We start from the raw sequence: 16273 nt of genomic DNA on the forward strand, positions 1-16273 counted from the left end.
CCCCCCCCCCCCCCCCCGGCAACAACGCACCTCATTTCCCATCGGTCGAGCGGCCTACCACGTTGCACCCTTCAATTGCGCAGCAGAAATGGGTTAGGGGACTCCCATTTGACCCTCCCTCGACCCCCAACCGACGCGATGGCTGCGAATCCAATCGAAGCCAAACCTTCGTCGCGCGACGAGTCTTCGGACTCTGGAAGCGGAAGCGACAGCGAAAATGATACCCCGACGACGACAACGACAACGACGACGCCGACAGCGGTCGAATGGCTAGCGACCGGCCGATCAAGACGGTCCACGGCCGGCAATCGCATGAAGTCGATGCTGGCCAACGAAGAACCCGACTCAGACCTCGAACTGCTATTTGCCGAAGACGACAACGACGAAGGCTTCACCGATGTCGGCGATGCGGGCTCCGACGTACAGATGGACTCGTCATCCGACGACGAGGACGAACAGAACCGCGGGGATGATTTAGAGGGGGAAAAAGAGCTTGAGAAGCAAGCCAGGGAAAGGAAGCTGGCTTCGCGGAAACGCAAGGCCGAAGAGGCCATCCCCGCCAAGTTCAGAAAGAAGGTCCGCATCGACCAGGCCGCGGCGGCCGCCGCCCCGGCGCCACGACCCAAGAAGAAGTCGGAGCGGACGAGCTGGCTGCCCTCTCCGGCCGACATGCCCATCCGCGCCTCGCTGCGTCAGACCACCATGCTCAGCAAGGAGCAGCTGCACCAGCAGATGAAGGAGCGCGAGACGAAGCGGTTGAAGCAGTTGGCCGTGATGGAGAAGAAGGCCAAGAAGCTCGCGGCGTCGAAGAAGCCCCCCATGACGCAAGCCGAACGACTGGCGGAGGCTGCTTCGGTGGAGAAGCGGAACGCGAAGTCGCTCAACAGATGGGAAGAGGCTGAGAAGGCGCGCGAAGAGGAGCGCCTCGCTAAATTAGCGGCCCTGAACAACCGGACGCTCAAGGGACCCGTGGTCACCTACTGGAGCGGCATAGGCAAGTGGGAAAACCACCTGAAGCATGTGGGCAGGGTGGCCGAGGAGGAGAAGGCTCCCCGGAAGAAGCGGGAGAAGAAGGACAAGGGCGACAAGGCGAAGGGCAAGGAGAAGGACGAGAAAGAGCCCAAGAAGGAGGGGGGCTCGACAGCCGGCGCAGCCTCGACGTCGTTACCACCATCGACGTGCCCGGATGGGCAGGCCGAGGCCAAGCCCGACGCGCCGTTGGCTTCTCCGGCTCCAGCAGATCCGGGAAATCAACAACAAAGCCGTGTCCCCAACCCTCCCTCGCCAACAGCCACGGCACCGCCGGAGGTCACGCCGATTGTGAAGGAGGAAGACCGCCCTCGCGTGATGGCACCTCCCCCCATCCCGCCACCGCCGACGACGGTCTCGCCAGCATCGTCACGGCCCGAGGGCCAATCCAGGCTGATGGCACCACCCTCGATCCCTCCACCTCCGGCACTAGGCTCGTCGTCGCCCATGGCCCCTCCGCCCCTACCTCCTCCGCCCAAAACCTCGCCACCTGTCCTGGCAGCTCCGGTGCTCGCGCTTCCGGTTCTGGCTCCGCCTTTGGGTGGCATACACCTCGTTCAGCACACAACACAGCCAAAGTCCAACGTGCTCGCGCCGCCCAACACGACGCAGCACAAATCTCCTCTCTCGATGCCTGCCCCTCCCCCTCCGCCATCAGCGAGGCCACCACCTCCCCCATTAGCACCGCTCCAACCAACAACCCAACCAATCCAGCCTCCCGCTCCGCCGAAACCCGCTCCGCCGCCGATGGCCGCCCCCTCTCCGCCACCTGCGCCTGCAGCCCCGCCGGCGCCGGAAGAGCCACCCCCGAGCGAGGTCGCGCGCAACGCGTTCATCCTCCGCAACTTTGACGAAGAGCTCGTTCGCGACAAGACGGTCCAAACCCAAATCCTGTTCGGGCGGCGGATGGACCGTCTTGCGAAGCCGGCACCCCGCCCCGTGTGTGTCATCACCGCTCACCCGGCCCGCTACCGCGACCCCGAGACGGGCCTGCCTTACTTCAACGCCTACGCGTACCGGGAGATCCAACGCCTCCGACGCGGCGAGTACAAATGGAGCAGCCTCCTTGGTGCATGGGTCGGCACCTGCACCTACGCTGCCCGCGGTGTGCCAGAAAGGTTTCTGAAGGGGGGCAAACCCAAGGAGCCTAATAAGTCGAAGGGGGCGGGGGTGGAGCCGAAGGAGACTGACGCCAACACCGTCGCGGAGGCCACCGAGAGCCAGGAAGCCCCGAACACGGACAAGGCCACAACACCCACCCAGGAGGGTGCAGTGGAACAGCCGCCGACGGGGTCGGAGGGCGTGACGGTGCCCTCGCCGTCACCGTCGGCGCCCCAAACAAAGGTACAGACGCAGACGCAGACGCAGACGCAGACGCAGACGCAGACGCAACAACAGCCGCAGCCGCCGGTCGAAGCTCAGAAGCAAGACCAGGGTGCGAAACCGGCTGCAGCCGAGCTTGCTCCGCAGCCCGGTGTGGCCTCGGTCCCCACCGTCGTCTGAGTAAGGGGAAGCTTCACGGGAGGTTTGCCTGAGTAATTTACCAGCGCTTTTTTTGTTTGTTTGTGGGAGCGAGGATGGGTGTTTGAGAATATCGGACGGGGCTCCTTTTTTCTGTTACGCCCTGAACAGCCCATAGGCTCCGACCGATTAGATCGGAGGGGAGATGCCGAAACAGAGGCAGGCCGGGAAGGGGCTGGGAGGACGGAAAGTTAAGAAGAAGAGAAACTCGGCGGCGAGGATGCTGCTCGTTGTTGGATTTCGGTATCGGAATTTCGTTGTCAGCCCAACCAACGTTGTAACGAACCTCTGCTCTGGATTGGGGCTGTTCTGTATTTCTATTGTGACAATACCCGCAGGGAGCGGTTCTTTTGCGAGGGGCGGGGGGTTTGGTTCTCTCCTCTGACATCAACTACACTGCTCTTGCAACACCCGCTGCTTGGTTCGCTGCCGCCTCGTCCATGTTGTCTGTTACACATTTCATGTAGCCAGGCCTTCTTGAGCCTGGCCTGGATAGGGCATACCAGCGACTCGTGATGGATGCGCCAAGCGGGACGCACACTCGTACGCCTCTCCCCCCCTTTCGAGGGTCCAAGGAGAGTGCGCTCACCGATTGGCCGGGTCTGCAGACGGGCAAGCTTTTCGGCACTCCGTGAGGCGTCTACCAATGTACGAGCCGGGGGACACACTACGATAAGGGGAGGACAGAGTGACAGATGGGAAGAGGCATGATAAAGGTTATTTTAAACATCTGTTTGGACCTTGTGGGTGTGATGGCTGGCTTTCTCTTAACCAGATCTATCTCTTGTACCGTGCAAGTTGGGACGTTTTTCCTTACCTCTCTCCTCCCTTCTTTTTCGGACCAGGCACACACGGACTGTGAAAGTCTAAACGGGCCTTCGACCGGCCTCTACACGAGTCGTGGTGTTGATTCCCGGATGGACATGCAATGCCGTTCGAGGGGAGGAGAGGGGCGACGGCGGCGGCGGCGGCGGTTCATTTACATACCGAGCTGGGCTTCTCGCAACACCACGTCTACGTCTCGAGGACGTCGTACACTCACACTCGCTCATATTCACATTTGACGCGAGAAGAGATAGTGGGCTCGCCGACGCGGACACAGCATCTCGTCGAGGCATTCACATCCATCCGCGTAGCATGCATCGCTTGCTCGTCTGAAGTCAGACAGACACCCGCTAGTCTCCCCTCCTCCTACTTACACATCAGCAGATCTCGGGATCCATCCTAAGCTTTCTTTTCCTCGGGTTTGACATTGTGGATTTGAAAATGCCCGGTCCACCTTACTCGCCCTCCTGTTGTGAGCTAATTCTTTGGGCCCTTTTTAGTCTTTTCCCGACGCTTCGTCTCTCCCGCAGCCATGATACGCAAGCAACCACCTGTCCCCCCCCCTCTTCACGTATACACACCACATCTCACGCAACCACCAAGGCGTCAGTTGCCCTCAATCCATCCGTCCACCTCTCTATACAGAATCACCCTCCCCAGGGATGGACTCCAGACCAGATGAGCCGGCCGCAACATCAGGCACGCACATCATGGCCCGCGGAAATGGTCGTACTTTTTTGGGTCCTTCGTCCCTCTCCCGTCTCAAGCATCGTGCTGTATCGCTTGACATTACTTGGCAAAGACGGGTGTTTGGGAGAACCTACGACGGTATAATTCTTTGCCCTCCCCTCATCGACCATCCCCCCCTCCCCCCGCTTCCACCCCATCCATTCATCCAGTCACAGTCTAGGGCATTTGTCATGAGCAGAAAACTAGAAAGTCGATCACCGATCATGTCATCATCGATAGCTACAAACTCGGGGAAACCAGGAGGGGAAAGGAAGTTTGCGATGAAATGTAGATGGTTAAACATCAATGGGGATTATTTCAAATGCTGCAAAAACACCTCGCTTTTACCTACTTACAACAAACCTTGAAGTGGAACCTTCCCCCCATCCCTTCTCCCGCCTTTCCTGTGTTGACAGCCATAAAAGTCAACAGGCGAGTACGAGCCTAACCATCCACTGGTAATGGTTGATGCGGCAAAGCTGCAAATCACTCCCTCTCCCCCCCTCAATCCGCTTCCGGGCAAGCAAGACACAAAGCGTCGGGGGATGGCGGGGGAAGGGTGTTGGTTCCTGCGTACGTCACCGCCAGGACCGAACTCACATGTGTTTCCCGACGAGTCCCAACATCCATCCATCCATCCACTGACTGACTGACTGACTGACTGACTGACTGACTGGCTGGCTGGCTGGCTGGCTGGCCGACTGACTAGTCAGTCAGGAACACCAAACTTAAACTCAAAACCAAGGCTCCCAGACAGAGGAGGAGGGCGAGAAGCCCCGTTTCCCGTACTCGAACAAATGATATGCATGGCCAAGCTCCTTGACGCGGGTTTGATGTGCCTTGTGGTTCTTGATGGCGCAAGCATCCATCTGCTTCAACGCCCAGGGGAAAGGAAGAAGGGGGGGGGGGGGGGGGGGGGGGGGGAAACCACTCGATGCCGCGCGCGCGGTTTCCTTCTCTCTCACTCTCTCTCTCTGTCTCTCTCAGGGGTGCTGGTCCGTGGCACGTAGAGAGGTGGCTGGCACTCCCGCTGTTCCTCGCACTCAGAGTCTGCCCAGTGGCCTGTTCGCCAACACCATCAGCTTTCCGTCCCGTCTGAAACATCGTGTGCACAGACGTCTGGGCTTCATTGATCCTCGAGAAACGAGGCTTTATTTGACCTCGTCCACCATACTCCCGCTGAGGACGGACAGCGGCCACAAGTTGGGAGGAGCCAGCAGCTGCGGCCCGCGGAGAAAACCCAAGAAGTCTGCTCGGTTTGGGAGGATTAAACAAGATAGATCGACGATTCGGCAGTCTGGAGCACACCAAACGGAAATGGTCGCCAGTCACAAAAGTCAAGTCGGACGGAACTGAGCATATGGTGTCAATTTCCTTTCTGTAGATGTTTCATTCAGTCATCTACCAAATCGTATCTCTTGCCCACCGCGTAGATACCATCTTCCAAATAGAGCGTGCCAGTTGATCGCTACGCCAGATGTGACTACTTGGAAAACCCAAACTCCCCAAAGCAATCCCGAGTTGCCGCCAGAATCATGCAGTGCTGCCTTGCCTTGCAATAAACATTCCATTGTCCCCGGATCGCTCAAACATGCCCCACTCCCAGAAAGCGCCATTGGCATAAAAGCCATGAGTGGTGGGTAGTAAGTAGTAGTAGTAGTAGTAGTAGTAGTAGTAGAAGAAGAAGAAGAAGGGGAATGAAATGGGTATATCTCCTCCAGTACTCCGTCGAAAATCCGTATCATGTTGAACTGCTTGTGGTGGCCCTGAGCCACCAAAATGTTGCCCTGCCCTCGAACCCTAAAGGTGAAGGGGGCTTGGATGTAATGCTGCTTTTTGTATAACCTGCTGAAGAATGCCGTCTAAGTGACCTTGCTTGTGCTAAGATTCCAATATGTACGGCGGAAGATGTGGGTCGTTCGTGTATGTGACCAGTGAATCTGCCTAGATGCCCTTGCCGCGGATGATGTCCACCATCCAGCCCATCTCGTTGACCAGGTCGTTGAGGCCGTGGTCGGGAGGAGCAGCCACAACAGGCTGAACACGGGGATGCCGCTTGATGCCGGGCGCGCGGGGCAAGCTGTAGTTCTGCTCCAGGGACGGCTTTCTCGTGCTGGGCAGCGACAGGGGCTGAACGTAGTTGGCATCGCTCTCGTTAGAGTAGCGATCCTCCTCGGCCGAGTCGTAGAAGGAGGGGATGTCGTCCTCGGGAGAGACGGGCCCGACCGAGGAGGCGACGCTCGAGTCGGACGAGAAGGAGAAGCGGGAGGCAGGTGGAGCACTCTCCAGCTCCCGCAACTCCTTTACCGGGAGCGGAGGAAGCGGCGAGTACTTCTTCTCGCGCGTGAGGACCTTGGCGCGGTTGACGCTGGGAAGTGTGCTGTCGGAATGGCAGCGCTTGAAGGGCGGTGGCGACAGGCTGGTCGTGTACGGGTTGATCTCGGAGAGCGCCGAGTTGGCAAAGTTCTCGTCATCGTCGTTCTCCTCGGCAATGTCATCAGGGATGGCGACGGTGGGCCGTCCGTAGGGGCTGGGGGAAGCGCCGGCAAACGGGTTGTCGTCGGAGAGAAACCGTCTCAGGGACTCCGGGGAGAGGTCGCGAGTCCGGCTTCCGTCGGATGATGCCGTGCTCCTGCTGTCGTCCGAGTGTGAATAGGGAGAGACGGGCCGCTCCTCGTCCTCGTACTGCCGGCCGCGCTCGGTGGAGCGGCTTGTCGACTGCTTCCTGTTGAACATGCGGCGCCACGACGGAGGAGGGGATGTGGACCCGGATCGCGAAAACGCCCTCTGGGGCTGCGCGGCGGGCGCGGATCCAAGGCGGCGGAGCTGACCGCCCGGAACTGGTGGCGGGGGTCGAGGGGTGACAAACTTGTCGTTGGGGTTCATGGTCCTGTACTCGCTGTTGCGCAGCGAGCCCAAGGACGCGCTTCGCTTGCGTTCGGCCATCTCGCTCGGCACGTCCAACGTGTTGACAGTCTGGCCGGGGAGATAAGGGCACTGGGTGGTGCTTGGCTGCGCCGGGTTGTAGCTCTCCTGAGTGCCGTCAAGCTCGTACTGCACTGCTGTTAGAGCGATTCACGAGACCAAAAGAATCCGCCAGGCCGGCCGGCCGGCCACTTACGTAGTAGTAGTAGGTCTGCCCCATCTTCAGCCCGCCGTCACGCTTCGAGTCCTTCGCGCCGAGCTCGTCGTCCAGAACAATGTCCTTGAAGGTGTGGCACCCGCGCCACTGGCCGTGATCTCGTCGAATGTCTCGTTCCATTGTGTAAGGCTTGGAGAAGTTGTCCCAGGAACCAACCAAATGTACGGATCTTACAGTCGGATGCGTTTGACTAAAAGGCCCATAGTGGTTAGCAAGAATGGATGAGGCTCCCTCGGGGGGGTTATATAAATCGAGAGGTGTAAGCCGTGATGCGAGGCCAAGCCCATCAGCCACTAAGCTTACGCCAAAGCTCAAACCCGGCACCCTGTCCTGGCCCATGAGCGGACGAGGTGCCGATCGACGTCGGCGGCGACCTTTTTGGCTTTGCCAGATGTTTGACGGAGTTTTCGGAAGGTTGCCGTTGGGCTTTGGTGAGGGGGAGGAACGGGCGCAGGCCAGGGTCGGGGACGTAGGGCATAGCATAGCCAGATATAAACTTTTCCATCCGACAATGTTCGAAACATGAGCCCAAGCAAACGGTTAGGCAAAGCCAAAAAACAACCTTCGGCGCCGGTCCCCGATTTGCCCTCCCCAACCCGTTGTGGAAACAAGAGGCGACGAACTTTCGTGCGCCTGGTACGTTCCGACGTCGTAAGACGGAGCAAGAGGCTGGTGTCGTGGATGATGAGACGAAGGGTGGTTACTGGCCAAACGTACAATCATGCGTGTTCGAACGGAGATGATCGATCTCGCCGGGCGGGAGCGAAAACGACGCCAAAGTTTCCGGTATCGACCAGCGAACGTGACACACACACGGCGAGAGGGAGGGAGAGAGTATATACAACGAAAGCGAGCCAAGTAAACAACCCAAAGGTCGGCAAAATTTAATACTCACAGCATAAAGGTAAAGAGCGTCGTAGTAGGGTCCATGACTGGAAGAGAGGGAAGGGCAGAAGCCCGACTGAAATAGAGTCTGGGGAAGAATGTCTCAACTAATGGAATGCCCTGTCGCGTTATGCCGTTGGAGCAATTGGGGGCGGCTTGGTGCTGCACGTTGGCCCGGCCGCCGCCGTGTAAGTCGACTTGGCCGACGTTGGTTGGGACAGCGCAGTCGAAAACGATATCAGTGAAACGCCAGGAGCAGTCCCATCCTGTCTGGATAGACGCAGAGCAGCCCCGAGTAAGCAGAGGCGAGGCGGATTTGAGATTGGGGGGACGGGGCGGTCGGCCAATGGAGAGGGCGAGATGCGCGTGGAAGCGCCGTGATGGCCGTCAGGAAGGGCGAGGTCGTTCGTTGACTGGCGGGCGCTTAGAGAAACAAGCGGGCACGCAGGACCCAAGACGGTAACGCAGGTACGGTTCCAGGGTCGGAAACAGGCGAGGTAACGGAGGAATTGAAAGTGACCAGATGCGCGTTAGAGGTTGAGATGGTCGTCAGGCGTTCGGGGTCCAGAACCGGGCGTGCTGGAGGGGGGGGGGGAGGTTGAAGTTTCTTCCAGGTCGCCGTCTACTCCTAAATATGAACCTCGGACGGAAACTGGGGGGGCCGTCTCGAGGCGGCGGTCCTGAACGGAGGTCGGCTGCAGGATTCTCAAGCTGAAGCAGTAGCGCGGGTGAGAGAATAAATTAGACCGTCATGGCAGAAGGTCCCCTGGTCGCGCGGTCTGCCCAGTTGAATGAAACCAGGGTGCTCCCGGGCTATTTGAATGACCTCAGAGGGTAAAGCAGAACAAGAACTTGGGTGGGATTTTCGGTGGACTCCCGGCTGGTACTGTTCTCGATCTGGCGGACAAAAGCCCCTCTGGCAATTCCGTCAGACCCGCGCGCAGCTCCAATCTCGGAGGCGTCGACGGTGAGAGTAACCGGGCTCTGGCTAGGCGGATCGTGGCGTTGAACTGGCACAAAGGCCGGCGGACTCGCCGCCCGACTTGGAGAGACCTCAGCCTTTTGGGAGCAGCGACTTGTCTCTCTCTCACAGTGAGTAGGTACGAACGCTTCGGGGAGAGGGAAGCAGGCCGGCTCGTGCAACTCGCTACTATGGCCAGGGCTGGCGAAACACTCGACAGGCCATGTGGGCTGTCCCTGTTCGAGTTTGAGTGCCGGGTGTAGGAACAGGGGGGGGTGGCTGCCGTGCGGGAGGATCTATTGGGCGGGATTTCTGTAATTACGGACCGCAATTGCAAGGCACCGTGGAGTAGGGATTGGCTGTGAGGGAATCGAAGTGACCGGGGTGAGGGGGGGCTTGGTGTGTTGTCTCAGAATCGCAGACGGGCAACGCTAGCGGTTGGTCTTCGTCGGTTCACTATGGGTTGTGAGATGGTCCGCTTGCGCTCAAGACAGGACAAGACAAGACAGAACAGGTCAGGACAGGCAGAGAGGAAGAGGGGAGATGAAATGGGCGCCCTTAGGAAAGAGAATCGGCTCTGACGGCACCCCAGGTGGCTGTTCTGCACCTTCAGGTAGGTAGGTACTTTCGCAGCAGCGTCGCCGCAAAGCCCCATCGCCTGCGTCGACGCCGAGACCGTCAGAGCGAAGCACGTCGCATGCGCCTCATATCTCCTTGCCTGCATCCAGACCATCAGGCCACACGTCCTCAGAGGGCATTACATAAGACATGGGACGCTTTTCTTCCAAATACAGGGACGGATACTGCTTTGGGGGAAAGGGGGGGGGAGGGTTCTTGGAACGAGCTCCCCGAAACCCATCGCCGATGGACAGGGAAAAAAAGGCAGGTACAGCACGACTACGATGACGTTATGGTGGCCATGGCCCATGGGTTTCAACTCCCCTTGTTTCTTCCCTTCCCGAGCAGTTACGGTACTTACACTCACGATCTCCTTGACAATGCTCAACTGGTGATCCGTGACAGCCCGGGCCACTCAGTCTCGGCCACTCGGCACGGCCAAGCAGGCCCACGCCGAGCTCCCGTCCTACGTCCGGCCGGCCAAGAGGTACGCCTCCGCGGCACCGTAAAAGGAGCCTCTCATTGTACGGTTACTATTCCCTCCGGCTATTTCCAGATACCACACCACACTGTCCATCCATGTATAATTCATGCACAAGCAGGGCAGGGCGATGGAGTAGTGCGGGAGGTAGCGTTGTGGGCGATCAAACACACGATGTTCGTCAACATGCGCGGCATGCTGAGCTTGACAACAATGATCTACGTACTCAACCAAACCCGTTGCCGTAGGTAATACCTGGCCTCAGGGCCATTGCTTTCCATCCCCAGACGTACTTTGGTCGATGGGACGACATCCTCCCATTACCTTGCCTGGTTGCTTCTTCACCAAACCCGACCACCCCGTACGCATCTGCGGTGGACAGAAACGCGACGTACATACCGTCGCAAATCTCCCGCGGCGTCTGTGCTCCGCTCCAGCATGAACAATTGCACCTCCCTCACATGATGGTCGACAGGTTGCGGCACGACCATTCTGTCCATCTACCACCTTTCGGCCCCCACGGCACATCGACTCTCTCCATCTGCCGACTCAGCCGTCTCAGGTAAGCAGGACCCTGATGTATCGAGACTCGACTAGTCGATATCCCCAGGTTGACAAGTCCGTTCTCCGCGGTACCCCGCCTGTCCCAAACCCAGGTGTGAGGTGAGCCGCGTGACCAAGGAGGAGGACAATAGCATTGTCCGTTGCCATGATGCAGCCTGCCGTTCAGCATCGAGCCTCGACTGCTTGTCCGACGACTCGCTAGCGGCGACCTCCCGTGCCACCGGGATTGCAATATCCTGGCTCTGTGTTGTCCTGAGTAATACCGCCCTCGTCGATTACAAAACTCTTGCCCTCGAAGGATAACGGACAGTTTCTCGCCAACCGCTTCCATGGCACACATCCGAAACACTCATGGCCGTTGCTGCCACGAGCTCTCGGCCATCTCGATGCATCGGGGGGCCCATCGCCGCAATCGAGCCGGCTGGAGTCCAACGCCCAGCACACCACTTACTGCCAGGCTGCCCGAGGTACTGGACCGTACTGCGATAGGTCCCCGCTGTGGAGTAGGAGCTGCAGCCGCCTGAGCGCACTAACGCAAGGTACCATATGCAGAAGAACCCTTTTTTTTCCTTTTCCCTAGGCACGCAGTGCGCGCAAGTCGTGCAGCTCTCGCCCAAACTGGAAGACAACGTCGAGGCATCGCCACCTGCTTGTCACCATTAGCACCGCATGGCCTCGCATTAGACGCCGTCTGCCACAGTCTAGCGCCATCTCTGTCCCAATGACACGGCCTCCCCCCCCCGGGCCGACGTCGAATCTGAAATCTCTCCGTTGCCGGGAGGATGATGGGCCCCCAAGGCAAGGGTCAAAGATAACAAATAACAGCCGGCACAACCATGGAGCCGCTTGACTGACTGGCTTCTGGTCGTGCGTCGTGGCTTCCGCAATACCTTCCCTTCCGAGGCATTTCGCTGTTTGTGTGCCGGCACGGGCTCTGGGTTCTTGGATGGGGCCGGCCGCTTGCCCAAAGCAATCTCACTCGAGGAGGCGCGACGTTGTCGGCATCAACACCCCCCCCCAGCTGAAGGTGACGGCTTGGCCACGCCTTCAAAGTACGTACGACCGTAGGCTTTCTTCATGCAAGACGGCGGTGCGGTGCTGGGTTGAGTCTTGTCGTGACGGACAGCTCCCAGACCCGTTGCCGACCACCACCTCAGACCGATGTGACTGGCCAATCATGCGCGCAACTCACACCTCCGACGGGCTCCCTTTTGTGTGGTGTTAGAGCTTAACTCTAAATTTGAACGTGGCGAGAGAGACTGCGAGAGGTTCGCAGGAGTCGGTGTTAGGAATTAGTGGACTCGGCCGGCACACCACATCTTCCCATTCCGCGCCGCCGCCCAAGAGAGTTTCTCGCCTGCAGCCCTTGAGCCAACGATTGTTACGGCCGACCCGATCCAGACTCGTCTCAACTTGACTCGACAATTGCCGCTGTTATGCAGCTCCTCAAACAGGCGAGCGCGAGTCGGCTGTGCGTACCACAATGACTGTTTCTGTGACTCTGTCACGACTCGGATCCGCCCTCTCCACGTCGCAGGAAACATGTTTGTCACGCCTTCAGTTCGTCTCTACTGGAACTCTACCAGCGTCAAAACGCGGGGCCCGTCGGGTGCCGGCGACACCTGGACACCTGGCCTGCGTGGTGCTTCCAAGCCATCAGTGAGAGGAAATATGATTGGACGTCCCCATTGCCACCTTGTAACGAACCCCCTATCTGCAACCAATCTCCCGGTTCTCCAGAGTCGGTGTATTGCGAGACATCTAATATCGCGGTGGTTTCTTCTTGAAGGTGGGGGACTGGAAGGTCACACGAAAAAGCAATTCCTGGGCACAGTGATGGCGCTGGGGAGAATGGTGAGGCCTCGTTGGGCACGAAGAAGAAATACCATGGCAAAATCATCTCCGATGAACCGGCACCTCGCCGGTTGCCCCGTGCTTGCACAGAGTACCGCCAGGTTTGAATGTGAACATTGGGAAACGGCGATCAATGGCATCGCCCTCAAGGATCCCGACGGTGTCGTCCCCGTCTCCCCGAGACCCAGCCCAGGCGACTTTGTCCCCGGCCGTCCTAGCATGGTCGAGAAGCACAGGGGCCATTGTGGCCATGACAGCGACAGCGAGCGCCCTTCCCACAGCGCGCGCGCAGCTTCTCGGGTGCTTCCTATACCGTTTCGTGGGCACGGCCTGGTATAGGGCCCCTGTATGCAATCGCCATCGCCATCGCCATCGCCATCGATCGCACTAAACCAACAAAAAAGCGAAGGGCCCCCCGTGTGAGCGATCGGTTTCGTTGGCCTGACTGTTTTCTACTTATCGCCTCCCGCATCCTTGGTCTCCCGCATCGTGATGCAAGTGCATGAGGCTGCAAGAAGAGAAAGAAGAGGAGGAGGAAGAAGAAGAAGAAGAAGAAGAAGAAGAAGAAGAAGAAGCAGAAGCCCCCGACTGTTTGGCATTCTTCCGAAACATGCAAGTGCTCGCACACAAACGGTTGGGCGTCCAGACCTCCCCTCCCCCTAACTCAGCGGCAGAGCAAACAGAGATCGTCGGATGATCCTATTCCAGGGGCGCAGCAGTGGAGAGGCGCGAGCAATTCCATTTACAGTATCTGCACTGCACTGTCTTCTTCGCCCAGCTGGTCGGGATGTCGATGGAGCCGTGCGAGGGTCGGCGTTGACTGATTGACGGGATACCCAAGCGTTCGGACGGCCGAGGGATGTCTTCGGAAGTTACAAGTCTCCAGCTCCGATGTCCAAAAACCACCTCGCGCCCCTCTTCATCTGTGCTGCCGGCTTGCACTTCAGTGGCAGTGACTCTATTACACTTGGACGCGGTCCCGGATTCTTGACTATGAGAGCCTACGAGAGGCAGACTTGCACTTCAGGACCGCGGCTGCACGGACGGCCGACAGCTGTGAACAAAAATTATTACATCTTCCATTAACCAATGTAGCGTAAGCCGGGTTTTGCTTCGTTTAACCCCCCCCCCCCCCCTCTCCCCGAGTTCGTGCCCACGTTCCGCCACGCCTTCGACACATCTCGAAGGATGCCGATAGATCAAAGAGGAGCGAGCAAAGGCTCGCACGCTTTACGCACGAGCTGTACAGTTTGGAGAGAGCCACGAAATATAATAAAAAAATGTATAAAAAAAAGACATGAAAGAGGGGGGAGGAAACAACGACCGGCAGAAACCCCCCAAAAAACCCCAATAATGTTTGTCATCTTCTTCCATTCTTCTCTCGTGATCGCAATGCTTGGGGGGGTTAAACGTGGAAGGAAAGAAGACAAACCCGGGTGATATCTGTCCTGCTCCCAACCCCCTCCTCCCTCCCCTCGTTAATCGAACATTGCCTTGTTTGACATGAAAACGCCTCGTCCCAATGCTTTCCCCTAGGTTAATTATGTAACGGGTCGGCTCCTCTGCCTCCCCTTGATAATTGATTCCTCGGCAAGCCTGCTTCCTTATTTCCCAATGAAACCAAAAAACCAGTCTCGACTTTGTCGGTGTTGAAGGTAAAGACGCCGCTGTACAGAATCGAAGTTGATGCTCGTGTTGTAGGTGTGTAATATTATGTTTCGGGGGTTTTTTTTTTCTTCTTCTTCAATCCCCCTTTCCCCTTTCGCCGGATGGCTCGGATCGCCGAGGTTCGACTCGGACCTCTTCATTCGGACTTGGCCTCCACTGCTGCCCCCTTACCCTTGGCGGCCAGGATGCGGTTCTGCCTGTCGCCCCTGTATCGCGTGTCGAGGGCGCGGTCCCAGAAAGTGAAGAAAGGCTGGGAGAAGTTGGTCTTGATGCCCCATGTCTGGTGGTGGATGTCGTGGTAGGCGGCGTTGTTGCTCGTAATGTGCTGAAGGGGGTCCCACGGCAGCGAGTAGCCGCAGTGGTCGTCGACGGTCTTGATGGTCGAGAGGCAGAAGAACAGCAGTCCCTGCCTCGCGCTCATGCCGGTCAGGAGGAAGCCCATGCCGGCGCCGAGGGTGTCGAGGAGGAAGCCCTCGAACGGGTGGTTGTAGAGGGCGCCGTAGGCGTAGGGCACGTACAGGCGGTGGTGTCTCGAGTGGAAGGTTGCTGGACAGTGGTGTTAGTGAGCTATTCGCCACCCGGCGCCAAAAGGCTTCGGCCGAACCAGGGCCGTGTTCAGAACTTACTGTACATCCACTTGTTGACGTGCATGAGGCGGTGGAGAAAGTACTGCCATGTGTCGAGGATCGAGATGGCGGCGAAGAGCTGGAGCCCCGGGATGACGAGCCAGTAGATGGCCTTTGCGACGAGCAGTTCCCAAGCAGCGAAGGCCGGAACGACGGCGTGCGACCCATCGAGCTCGGCGGTGAGGAAGGGGTAGTGCCCCCCGGCGAGGGCGCCGGCAATGAAGGGGTGCGAAGCCGACATGTTCTTGGAAATGGAGGCGGCATTGAGGCCGAGCAGGCCGAGGAAGGTGGGCAGGGCGCGCTGGGCGATGCGGACGCGGGTGGCCCAGACGGCGACGTCATAGTCCTCGCTGCCGGTGAGCTGTTCGTCGTCGATGTACTCGAGGAAGATGGACATGCAGATCTGGATTAGTTGCTGAAGGACGACGTCGCGGGCGACCTCGTAGCGGGAGACGTGGTTGCGCTTGGTAATCTCCTCGGGGGTGTGCAGGCGGTACTGCGGCCATATGTCGTAGACGTCGATCAGGTGGAAGAACATGGACAGGACCCAGTACACGACGATGGGCAGGAAGATGCGCAGGTAGACGTCGGGCAGGCCGGGAATGATGTCGGCGTAGGGCTTGAGGGTGTAGGCCGGCAGCGGCGGGAGGTCGCCGGCCATGGACGTGAAGTTTGTCGCCATCGTGGGTGGGATCGTTTCGTTCACCATTGCGGGCTTCGGGGGCGGCGGCGTCGCACTTCGGTCGGTCTCGGATGTGGTGGGATTAGGGACTGGCTCGGTCGAGGAGGTTTAGAGCTGTTTGGTCGCCGTACGAGGAAGTCGAGTAATGCAAAGGAATGAAAGGGAGAGGGAGGGACCGTTGGTGTGGCGGGCAATGGCGGTTTGCAAGGAGCGGACGGAAGTTGGATATATGAAAGAGACGCTCAATATGGAGGGGGGGGGGGACGGATGTCAAAGCAACGAGAAGCGCAGCGCAGCGCAGCGCAGCGGAGGCGACAGGGCTGAGACGAAGGGATACAGTGGGAGAGAGTGTGTGTGTGGAAAGGCCGGCAGACGTGTGGCGACTTGGTTCGAGGTTTCACTAGCCTTGACTAGCTTGGCCCTTGGTCACAATGCGCAGAAAACCGTGCAAATCCGATTGTTTAGTCCGACGGGAGCGAGCGACCTGCCTGCCCAGTGCTATGAGGCGCTCGATATCGGGTACTTGTAGGAAAACAACAAGGGCACGGGGAGTAGGAAGCACAGTGGTGAGTGAGTCTTAGCGGCGACGTCGGGGATTCGGGGGTACAGGCGGGCAATTTTTTTCCATCTTTCTAGGACTAGGTTCCTCGCAGGCGGCGTTCGGCCTCCCAGGCCCAGGAATGATGCG

At 58.6% G+C, this 16273-nt stretch overlaps 4 protein-coding genes across 4 annotated transcripts; 1 reads left to right on the plus strand and 3 right to left on the minus strand.

The window, feature by feature from the left end:
* CDEST_01223 (Putative Vps72/YL1 family protein) lies at positions 1-4382 on the plus strand. The gene has a single exon (XM_062917382.1). The coding sequence runs from the start codon at positions 139-141 to the stop codon at positions 2530-2532; it is 2394 nt and encodes a 797-aa protein (XP_062773433.1). The 5' UTR covers positions 1-138; the 3' UTR covers positions 2533-4382.
* A 1376-nt stretch (positions 4383-5758) lies between these two features.
* On the minus strand, positions 5759-9684 carry CDEST_01224 (uncharacterized protein). The gene is made up of 2 exons (XM_062917383.1): positions 7226-9684; positions 5759-7158 (listed from the first exon to the last, which is right to left on the minus strand). Exons 1-2 carry the CDS (start codon positions 7727-7729, stop codon positions 6049-6051), a joined length of 1614 nt encoding a protein of 537 aa, XP_062773434.1. The 5' UTR covers positions 7730-9684; the 3' UTR covers positions 5759-6048.
* Positions 9685-12560: 2876 nt separating this feature from the next.
* On the minus strand, positions 12561-12749 carry CDEST_01225 (uncharacterized protein; the record flags this gene model as incomplete). The annotated part of the gene is made up of 1 exon (XM_062917384.1): positions 12561-12749. The coding sequence occupies one exon, from the start codon at positions 12747-12749 to the stop codon at positions 12561-12563; it is 189 nt and encodes a 62-aa protein (XP_062773435.1).
* Positions 12750-13752: 1003 nt separating this feature from the next.
* Positions 13753-16069, minus strand: CDEST_01226 (Putative fatty acid hydroxylase). The gene is made up of 2 exons (XM_062917385.1): positions 14904-16069; positions 13753-14823 (listed from the first exon to the last, which is right to left on the minus strand). The coding sequence occupies exons 1-2, from the start codon at positions 15610-15612 to the stop codon at positions 14414-14416; spliced, it is 1119 nt and encodes a 372-aa protein (XP_062773436.1). The 5' UTR covers positions 15613-16069; the 3' UTR covers positions 13753-14413.
* Between the last annotated feature and the right edge of the window lie 204 nt (positions 16070-16273).

Source organism: Colletotrichum destructivum, chromosome 1 (assembly GCF_034447905.1).
Source record: "Colletotrichum destructivum chromosome 1, complete sequence".
NCBI lineage: Eukaryota > Fungi > Ascomycota > Sordariomycetes > Glomerellales > Glomerellaceae > Colletotrichum > Colletotrichum destructivum.